Genomic DNA, 11,574 nt, shown 5'->3' on the forward strand with positions numbered 1-11,574 from the left:
GACAGGTTCAACAGGAGCTGTTGGGATGTGTCATGAAGAGTTAGTTCAGGTTAAAGGACATAGGGGTTCCTGGGAAAACCAGCTTCCCTTCTCAGGACCTTGGCAGAATAGGTGCTGAGATTAGTCGTAGAAGGAAAGCATCCCCCTTTGCTATTATTATTAGTAGTTGATAATTTCTGAGTAAATAATAATGTCATTGTTCCTCAATTATCTCCTTAGATCCTCCCCTAAATCCTGTGAGGTGGGCAGGACCAGTATTACTGACCACACTGAGTAGATAAGGAAACAGTCCAAGGAATCAGAGGTTAAATGCCTCATCAAGGTCACAAATGGTACTCAATCTAGATTCCCACCCGTAGCTTTAGCCACAGCTCTGTCTAGTATGCCACACACCTATCAGAACAAAAAATGAAGCAAAACACCAAAAATCAAAACAAACCAGACAAAACAAAAATAGATTATAGATAGCCTTGACTAGTTATGATTGAAATTCACCTTATAAGCCACAATCAAAAAGTACACACAATAGGCATCTGTTTGTGTGTTTCTAAGGAGACTCTATTTCTCGGTTGGCACTGCAAGAAAGGAAGGTGAGGATGGGGAGAGGCACAAAGATTACTGAAACCAGAGTACATTCTGCCTCAAGGGAGGCATGACTGAAACGCACACAATGGGAAGAGAGTAGGGTCTGCAGGAAGTCAGGGGCTGGAACCCCAGAAGACTGAAGACTGGGGCAGAGAAGTCCCCTGGAGTCACCCCTAGAGAAGAAACCAGGCCCGTCAGGATGTTCTTCAGGGACAGACAGTGCTGTTTTCTTTTTGTTTTGGGAAAAGAATATGATAATAAATCAGGCCTCCCTTTTCAACTCTCTCCCACCCTTCTCTCACTAAGAGAGGTACAGTGCATTCTTTTTTTTCTTGAAACCTACCGAGCATGTCAAGAATTAAGCCTCACGTCGAGGGGTGAGAATACCTTGGGCCAAGGGTGGTAGGTGAGTTGACACAGATGGGAGAGGGACAAGCAAACCAGGAGTAAGTACTGATGCTGGGATCCAATGGCTCCTACAAAAAAGCAAAAAAAAAAAAAACAAAAAAACCCTTTGTCTGTTGAGTGGATCCAAACTTATGATGACTGTAAAAGGTAACATAGTGGCACAGGATCAACGGAAAGAGATAAGGGCTGGCAGAGAAAACTGGCATAACCGGAATAGTAGCAGAGAACAAGCTGAAAATAGTAATTGCTGTGGAGAATACCCCAACGCTGAGCAGAGACCTGATGGGGGAAGGGTGTTTAATTCTGAAGGCATAGGGTAGGTTGGGGCATAAGCTACAGAGTGCACAAGGCAGAGTCCAGCTCTCATGTACCTCTCATGCCCCCAAAAACTACTTATCCTGGTCTTAGGCATTGCTTCACTCTTGATTTTTCTATCCTTCTAATCTTTGGATGTCCTTATTTAACAGGAGGCCTTTTTTCTGTCAATCTCCAATCTTCTGCAAATACTTCATCTTCTCTAAACTTCAGTCTTCCCATTCCACCATGATTAGAAGAAACCCGTTACTGCTCTCTAGGTGGTATATTGTGCAAAGGCAGGGGATGAGCACATTTCTCCAGAATGGAAGTCATTCATGCATTCATTTAAAAAAGCACCTATTGATCGCCAACCACATTAAGTGAAGTCTGTGAATACAGAAACGAATAAACTCAGCCTTTGTATTCAAAGCACCCACAGGCCAGTGAATGGACAAACACATGGATTGGTAGGTAACACAGATCTACTCTGATTGTGTTACTGAGTGTAAAGAATTAGTGACTCTTCATTGAGATGAATGAGAAAATCTGCCAGGAGGATTCTGAGAGAGCTTCACCAAGAAGATGACAGGATCTTGGCTAGGTAAGAAAGGGGCAGAGGAAAGCATTCCAGAGAAATAGCTACAAGCATGGCTATTTCAAGAAATGGCAGGCAACCCAGTGTGGGTCAACCTATGATGCATATTTAGGGGGATGGCAGGAAGTGAAGCTAACATTTAGTCAGGAAGAAGTCTGCAAACATGTTTAGTGGTTTTCATTTTTCTTGTAGCAATAGTATCTCATAAATAGTTTTTAGCAGAGAAGTAAAATATGTGTTCTGTCATACTGAAGTTCGGGCGGGTTGCTGGTGGAAAACTAAAGCTGAAGTTTTTACAGTGACACAGGCAAGAGATGATAAGATGTGAATTAGGGAAGGCACAAAGGACACAAGAGAAGTATGAGAGACAATTCAGGGACAGGATCAAGGGGCATCATCATTGACTAGAAAGGAGCTCCTCAAGCTCTAGCATCTGTCAGAGGGCGGTTTGGCTGCAGCAGAGTGAAGAAGGAAGGTGGAAGATGAGGCTGAAGAAGTGAGCAGGACCTATACTGTAGGAGATTTTCTAAGCCAGTGTTGGGAGTGTGCGTTCCATTCTAAGTGCAACGCTAAGTCCATAAAGATTTTAAACAAGGCCTGGCATGGTATAATTTGCTTTTTAAAATGGCCTCTTTGATTGTAAATGTGGAAGTTATTGTGTTGGTGAATGTTTTGGTATGTTTATTTTCACCACAATAAAAAAGAAAATAAAAATAAAATGGTCTCTTTGGCTGCAGTATAGAGAATTGATTATAGGACCAAGATTCAGGCCACAGAGACCAATTACGAGGCACTGTACCTTGGCTGTGCAATGGTTAAGAACTTGGCTGCGAATCAAAAGGTTGGCGGTTTAAATCCACCAGCTGCTCCTTGGAAACCCTATGGGGCAGTTCTACTCTGCCCTATAGGGTCGCTATGAGACAGAATTGACTTGATGGCAAGAGTTTTTTTTTTTTGAGTAGTTGAGATGAAAGACGATGAGGACTTAATTAAGAGTAGTGGCAGCGGACAGGAATAGAAAGGGGAGTAAAACATATTTTGCAGCTTGACAGGATTTATTAATTAATGGATGTGAAGAATGAGGGAAAGAATGAAATCAAGGATTACTCTTAGGTTTCCGATGGGTGGCAGTAATATTTGAGATGGGAAAGGCAGGCGATGAAAGAGTTTGTGAGTTAAGGGGTGTTAGCTAGAGGAATAGATAAGGCCGAGGAATGAAGGACTGTGCTAATGTTAATCAGCATAAATTTTTACATCAACTGCTCTGACAGGAATCACAGTAGAGGGTCCCAGACGGAGTGGAGAAAAATGTAGGAGAAAATTCTAACACATACACGCGCGCGCGCGCGCACACACACACACACACACACCAAGACCAGACTTACTGGTCTGACAGAGAGTGATGAAACCCAGAGAGCATGGCTCCTGGACATCCGTATAGCTCAGTAATAAAGTCACTCCTGAGGTTCACCCTTCGGCCAAAGATTAGACAGACCCATAAAACAAAATGAGACTAAATGGGCGCCCCAGCCCAGGGGCAATGACAAGAAGGCAGGAGGGGATAGGTAACCTGGCAACAGGGAATCAAAGGTCAAGAAGGCCAGAGTGTTGACACGCTGCGGGGTTAGCAACCAATGTCTCAAAACAACATGTGTATTGTTTAATGAGAAACTAATTTACTCTATAAACCTTCATCTAAAGCACACCCACATACACACACACACAAAAAGATAGACTTTTTAGAAAAAGAGACAGATTTGCATGGGAGGAGGGTGATAGTAATGACAAATAGCATTTATACAATGCTTTACCGTTTACTAAGTCCATCTCACATGTTTTATCTTTCCTCACTAAAACTCTGTAAGATGGGCATGGGAGATGTCTTTATTGATTATATCTATAGAGAAGGAAGTTGAGACCTTAAACATATAAATGGTTCATGTCAGTTTCTACAGATAGAAATGAATTTAAGCTTTATTTCTTCTAACTTGAACATGTTGGACACGAATTGCCTGTGAAACTACAAGATTGAGGCAGCAGGTGTATGATTTATGACACTAAGGCAGGAAATCAGAGTTCTCAGGGTTCAAATCTAATCTGTGATATTTACTTTACCAGTCATGTGATTGTCAGTAAGTCACTTAACCTGTAGTTATCCAAATTCAGAAAAGTGCCCAGCATATACTAAGTACTTTCTATGTCCCAAGATTTGTCCTAAGTTTTTTTTCACAGCCATTATTTTTAGAGCAGTTTTAAGTTTACAGAAAAATCGTGCAGAAAGTATAGCAAATTTCCATCTATCCCTTCTGTCTCCTGAACTCTGTTTCTCCTGTTGTTATCTTGCATTCCTGTGGTACATTTCTTGTAATTAATGAACCAGTTTTAATATATTACTATTAAATAAAATCCATAGTTTATATTAGGGTTCGCTCTTAGGGGTGTACAGTCCTAAGGATTTATGCTGAAGTATAATGGCATGTGTCCACCATTACAGTGTCACGCTGAATAGTTTCAGTGCCTCCAAAGTGCCTGTGCTTCACCTGTTCATCCCTCCCCACTTCTCCCCTGAACCCTGATCTTTTTACTGTCTCTATCATTTTGTCTTTTCCAGAATATCATATATTGCAATCGTATAGTACATAGCCTTCACAGATTGGCTTCTTTCACTTAGCAATATGTATTTAAGGTTATTCTGTGTCTTTTGGTACTTTCATAGCCGGTGTCTTTTTGTAGCTGATTAATACTCCATTGCACGGATGCTCCAGAGTTTGTTTATCCATTCACCTTCTGAAGGACATCTCAGTTGCTTCCAATTTTGGGCAATTATGAATAAAGCTGTTATAAACATTTGTGTTCAAGTTTTTATGTGGACATACATTTTCAACTCAATTGGGTAACTACCTAGGAGTGTGGTTGCTGGATCCTATGGTAGGTCTATGTTTAACTTTGTAAGAAAATACCAGATTGTTTTCCACAGGGACTGTACCATTTCATATTCCCATTAGAGAATTCCTTTTTGTGTACATTCCCACTACGAGCGAATCAGAGTTCCTGTTGCTTCATATCCTTGCCTGCATTTGGTGTTGTCAGTATTTTGAATTTTAGCCATTCTAATCAGCGTGTGGCATAGTGGTTAAGTGCTATGGCTGCTAACCAAAAGGTCGGCAGTTCGAATCCACCAGGTGCTCCTTGGAAACTCTATGGGGTAGTTCTACTCTGTCCTCTAGGTTTGCTATGAGTTGGAATCGACTCAACAGCAATAGTTTTTTTTTTTTTTAAACTTGTTTATTTTTACGTACAGCTTGACATTTCAGGACAACCCCCTGCCTGAAAACACACGCCTCCTTTCAAAATTTGGACTATAAGTTGAGTTGGGAGGCAATAGGGAGACCATGAATATTTTTGGATAAAAATTTAACTTAAGCCAAAATTTACCAGTTTTATAAGGCTGCCCTTGGCATCATGAAGAAAACAGAAAGCTCTCCCTCCATTCTATTGTTTTGTGGTTCTAGCTTTATTGGGATTTAATATCTGAATCACCAAATGACTTCATAAGTACCTAGAGGGCAGGAAACATGACTTATTACGTTTCTCCATGGACATTGGGATTATTTTCCAATTTCTTTTACGGTCTAGAAATGGGAACAAGTGCTAATACTTCCACATGGGTGATGAGAGTTTGAACTTGAACCCTGTGCTTCTGCTGACCCTAGATACTCTCTAGGAATCCTGTGGAAGTAGGCAAGAAAGAAGAGAATTCCCAGTGGATATGTCAGCCTCCAATATGACCTCAACTCATCCAGCTGCCTTCTTGTTGATGGGGATCCCAGGCCTGGAGCACCTGCACATCTGGATCTCCATTCCCTTCTGCTCAGCCTATACACTGGCCCTGCTAGGCAACTGCACCCTGCTCTTTATCATCCGAGGGGATGCAGCCCTCCATGAGCCCATGTACCTCTTCCTGGCCATGTCGGCAGCCATTGACCTGGTCCTCTCCTCTACAACACTGCCCAAAATGCTTGCCATATTCTGGTTCAGGGATAGGAAGATCAACTTCTATGCCTGCCTGGTTCAGATGTTCTTTCATCACTCCTTCTCCATCATGGAGTCAGCAGTGCTGCTGGCCATGGCCTTTGATTGCTATATGGCCATCTGCAAGCCCTTGCACTACACCATGGTGCTGACTGGGCACCTAATTACCAGGATTGGCATGGCTGCTGTACTCCGAGCTGTGACACTAATGACTCCACTCCCTTTCCTACTCAAACGCTTCCACTATTGCCAAGGCCCAGTGATTGCCCACTGCTACTGTGAACACATGGCTGTGGTAAGGCTGGCCTGTGGAGACACACGCTTCAACAATATCTATGGCATTGCTGTGGCCATGTTTATTGTGGTATTGGATCTGCTGTTTGTTATCCTATCTTACATCTTTATCCTTCGGGCAGTTCTACAGCTTGCTTCTCAGGAGGCTCGCTATAAGGCATTTGGGGCATGTGTCTCTCACATAGGTGCCATTCTAGCCTTCTACACACCTGTGGTCATCTCCTCAGTCATGCATTGTGTGGCCCGCCGGGCTCCTTCCCATGTCCACATTCTTCTTGCTAACTTGTATCTGTTTTTCCCACCCATGGTCAACCCTATCATCTATGGCGTCAAGACAAAGCAGATTCGTGAGCGAGTCATAGGACTATTCCTAAGAAAGGATGTGTAAATGGAGGGCATGGGATGTGTGGAGCCATATAGGACAGTTTGAATGTTGCATAATAGCAAGTGGAGGGTTGCCAGAATCTCCATGTTTAGTTATTTCCCAGTATAATGAAAAAAATAAATGGTGTCCTGAAACTCACAATTTTCTAATCAGGACTCACAGGTCTGTGTCCCCTCATAGCCTCTGGACTTGAGTTGGTGATTTTGCTGTCTCTTTACAGAACCCTCCCTTTTGTCAGATTCTTGACCCAATATCTTCTGGCGAGCTCACCTAGAGACACAAAAATATTTCCAAGTTCATTTATTTAAGAGACTGAGAGTTTCTATCCCAAGTAACTGGGAACTTGGTGAGCTATCCACTCACCACCTGAGAGAGGACCAGCATTACATCTGATGTAGGAATCTCTCCTTAGTCACTCTGACAGGTGATGTTCAACTTTTGCCTAAGCACTCCTGTGTTGGGGGAGTTTACAACCTTCCAGTGCTACCGATTCCAAGTCAGACAACTCTGCTTGTTGGGAAGTTATTTCTTCACTTGAACCAGCCCACAGAGTTTTTGATTTCTTCTTTTGAGCTCTCCATGTTCATGGCTAATCTTTCTCATTAAACACTTTGGATAAGACATGTCCTTGACATCTCTTCGTACATCATGCAACTCTTTTTTTGCACATAGACATATTTTATATCTTCAACAAGGATGTGAGTCCCTCATTTACTAATTCTCCACTAAATATTGAACATTAAGAGTGTGCTAATTCCTTGCTCAGTACAGGTGATACACAGGCTGCTAAGGCAGGGATGCCACACCTATGTTTCTGTTCTGAGACAGAGAAAGAAATGATAATCACAGTGCATTGTGATCTCTGAACATCCCAGCCAGATGCCCAGCATAGTGGAAGAAATGTGATGGAAAAGCGAATGGGAGATGGGAATATTGACATGTGTTTTTCTCTTTCTCATGCAAAACCAGATACTAGAGAATTCTTAATGTTAATGCTGACAAGTGCAGCTTTACTGCTCCCACAAGCCCTCATACACCATCTTCCACAAGTGCATTTTTCTACATTTATCTTGTGACCTTTTTGTTTCCAAAGAGACTACTGTTTATAAGTTATAAAATTATGTCTATGTCCAGATGTACATCTATATCACCTCTCTATTTTATTTAGCCTTGAAAGATGACCTCTAAGCCCGTGTCAGCTGGGGTGTAGAAATTTGGGAGCTGTGGAAGCTTAGGAGGTGAAGGGAGTGGCAAGAACCTAAAGTTCTCCTTTCCCTTGTTTCCCACCTCTGTTCTCATGATTTCCTCTGACACCAACACAAATACTCCAGGGTAATGATACTCTACTTCTAGCTCCTTTGTAGTCACAATCCCTTGCTTGTTTCTTCTGTGCATAGCTGGGGCAGGTTGGAAGCTTACAAAGCCTTTACATACTCACAACATATAAGCATAGTTGTTAGCTACCGTCTAGTCAGCCCTTGACTTATGGTGGCCTCATGCACAACAGAATGAACCACTGCCCAGTCTGGTGCCATTCCCATGAACGCATGTGGATCAGACTGTTGTGAGCCATAGGGTTTTCTTTGGCTGATTTTTGGAAGTGGACCATCAAGCCTTCTGCCTTTCTTCCTAGCCTGTCTTAGTCTGGAAGCTCTGTTGAAACCTGTACAGTGTCATAGCAATATGGAAGCCTCCATTGGCAGACAGGTGGTGGCTGTGCGTGGGGTGCATTGGCCGGGAATCAAATGTGAGTCTCCTGCATGGAAGGCCAAAATTTTAAAAAAGTTAACAATCACTGCCCCCTGATTTTCAATCCTTTACCCAATTTCCTTAATATCAATATTTCATGGTTACCTTCTTCCCTCAGTTTCACGTATGCCATTCAGATCCTCTGAAATGAAATTTCCTAAAGTCGTTCCCTTGTCTCCTCCTTCCTGCTCCCTGTTAACCCTATTATTAGAAGGAGATATGGGATATCGCACAGCCATTTGTCTATTTAGATTGGAGAATAACCTGGTTTGAGGACTTCAATTCCATTGGACAGTAAGGTCTCATTCCAAGACTCATTAGATTAAGATTTATCACATATTGCCTCCATGTTTTTCTGGGGAAAGTAAAAGGACTGGAAAAGCTTACCAACAAGATTGAAATTTTCCAGACCTTTACTAACAGAATTGTAGACTGTCTTCAAGAAGGTGTTAGAGTATAACATAACTTCTGGAAATTGTGCTTTATGACACTGTCAAAGAGACATTAGAAATTATCTACCAAAAGGGTCGAGGATAGAAATCTTACTTCTTGTGGTCTGTATGCTTGTGCTTATTGTGCTTAGTTTTATGAAGTTAAATAGGTATGGAAAGGGATATTGTAGTACAAAACTCATGCCCTAATTTTCCCTCTCCATTTCCTGAAGGTGGGTCTACACCACACAGAAAACTCATGATCAAACAAAATAGGCTCTAACATTTCACTTAGACTCTTATCCTCACAGATCAGGTAAGGCCCGGGGATTGCAGAGGCTTCCACAGTCAAGCCTTTTCTGCCATTACTAAACATTTATATGTGCCATAGATGCAGAACAGTCACCTGGGTCGAGCCCCTGCCTTAAGAATGTGTACAAGTCTCTCTCGGATCTGCTTGGAATGGACAGCATATACAACTGGGTTAAGGAAAGGTGGGATGAGGAGATAAAAGTTGGCCAGAAGGATATGGATATGGGGAGGCACATGATGGCCAAAGCGGTGGGTGAGAGAGGAAACAGCAATGGGGATATAGAAAACAAGGTTGGCGCAGATGTGAGAACCACAAGTCCCCAGGGCTTTAAGCTTGGCTTCAGGGGTTGCCAGACCATCACAGCCCTGAAAATCATCACATAGGAGGCAGTGATGGCTATTGAATCCAGGATCAATATCAGGAATCCAATTCCCATTCCATATAAGTTGTTGACTGTTGTGTCACCACATGCCAAGGTAACCACAGCCATGTGCTCACAATAAGAATGGGCAATTATTTGAGTCCGATAAAGGGACAGCTTAAGGCGGATCATCAGGGGCAGGGGTCCAATGTAAAGTAGCCCCTGGAGGAGTACAGGCAGCCCCAAACAGCCCACTACCTCATGGGTGAGCACTGATGTGTGACGTAGTGGGTCACATATGACCACATAGTGGCAAGGAAGATGCCTGACTCAATAGTGGTGAAACAGTGGACGAAGAACATCTGGGTCAAGCAGGCGTCCAGGCCAATGTTGCAGGCACCAAACCAGAAGATGGCCAGTAGTTTGGGCATGGTAGAGTTTGACAGGACCAGGTCAATGATGGCCAACATGCACAGGAAGAAGTACATGGGCTGGTGCAGGCTTCGTTCCACCCTTACCACCAGTAGAATGGTCACATTCCCCAACACGGCCACAAGGTACATGGAGCCAAAGGGAACGGAGAACCAGATGTGCAAGGATTCCAGCCCTGGGATTCCAGTTAGCAAGAAGGAGGTAGGCATTGAGCAGACATTATTAGAGGTAAACATGTTTGGGAATGTGATGTATCCAGGAGGCAGGAGGTCTTAGTTTTAGACTTCTACGCCTGTGTAAGACACTGCCTCTGGCAACTGTAGACTAGCTTTTCATTTCTATCCTGGGCAAGTGGTGGAAACTATAATGAAGAAGATTTCTGAACGCCAACTTGAAAATCAATATATTAAATATTTGGAAAAGAAACTGTCCATGATATCACCCCCTTGTTAAATGCAGACACAGGAATTCTCTTTATTTCTACCGTGAAATTGTCCTTCTACAGTGTAGAAGTCCCCCAAAATGTTTATCCCCATTGACCTAATTGATTTGCTTTGGGGAACTTTTCTTAAAGGAAATTGTAAACACGTACAAGTTCTATGTTCAATGATTAAATGCAAACCCATATAATGTGCTTATCCCGGTATCTGCATATACTTCTCTTTTCACTGTATCAGTAACAATAATAATAACATTGATAACAAACACTGATTAGCTATTTGCAACTGCTGATTTTTATAGCAATAAAAAGTTGGAAACAAGATGTGTTAAAAAAATCATTGCTTAAATTCTAGTACATCCATTCATTGAATTATAATTATTGATAACTTTTTTAGAGTTATGTGTTTACCTGGAATAATGCTTAGATCATATTATGGTAAGAAAGGAGATGGCAGGAGGCAAATTAAGCTATGATATAATTCCATTAAAATATATATGTGTGTGTCACATAGATGTGGTGTGACACACACATAGATATTTGGTGTGGTCTTAAATAGAAAAAGAAAGATTTGTACCAAGTTAGTATTTGTTGATTTTGGGTAGGTATGATCATTGGTGCTTTTAATTTTCTTCCTTCATTATACATGTATATTCTATCATTTAGAAATGACCACGAGTTTTAAAAATAAGCATATAAATAATAAAGTCTAGTCAAAAACATGTAAGGGGACAATTTACTAAGGAAAATATTAAAACCAAAAAAAAAAACCTGTTGCCATCAAGTTGATTCTGACTCATAGTGACCCTGTAGGACAGAGAACTGCCTCCACCCTCAATTTTTTTTTTAGACCCCCCCCCAAAAAAAAGAGAGAAAGAAAGAAATGTGCACGGGCTTGTTTAAGACAATTTGGGGGGATTTTGTGATTATGTTCTTTCCCTCCTTATCTATCCACTAGGGTGATCTAGGATGGGCCTTGAAGGATGGGGAAAAATTGCCTAGGTAAAAACCTAGGAGGTAGGGAAGGTTCTCAGCAGAAATATGGCTGTGTGAAGAAAGAGCCTATAAAGATTCCGTAAACCTTTATAGAAGCAGACCGCCACATCTTTTTCCCACAGAGCGGGTTCAAACTGCTGAACTTTAGGTTAGTGGTGGAGTGTTTAACCACTGCACCACCAACCAAAACACAAACTGACTGCCGTTGAGTCAATTCTGACTCATAGAGACCATATACGACAGAGCAGAATTGCCCC

The 11,574-nt window shown here is 42.0% G+C and overlaps 1 protein-coding gene and 1 pseudogene across 1 annotated transcript; one reads left to right on the forward strand and one right to left on the reverse strand.

The window, feature by feature from the left end:
• The first annotated feature begins 5,654 nt into the window (after positions 1-5,654).
• On the forward strand, positions 5,655-6,599 carry LOC126079135 (olfactory receptor 52K2-like). The gene has a single exon (XM_049890062.1). The coding sequence runs from the start codon at positions 5,655-5,657 to the stop codon at positions 6,597-6,599; it is 945 nt and encodes a 314-aa protein (XP_049746019.1).
• A 2,579-nt stretch (positions 6,600-9,178) lies between these two features.
• On the reverse strand, positions 9,179-10,118 carry LOC126079146 (olfactory receptor 52M1-like; annotated as a pseudogene).
• Between the last annotated feature and the right edge of the window lie 1,456 nt (positions 10,119-11,574).

Source organism: Elephas maximus, chromosome 7, assembly GCF_024166365.1.
Source record: "Elephas maximus indicus isolate mEleMax1 chromosome 7, mEleMax1 primary haplotype, whole genome shotgun sequence".
Taxonomy (NCBI): Eukaryota; Metazoa; Chordata; class Mammalia; order Proboscidea; family Elephantidae; genus Elephas; species Elephas maximus.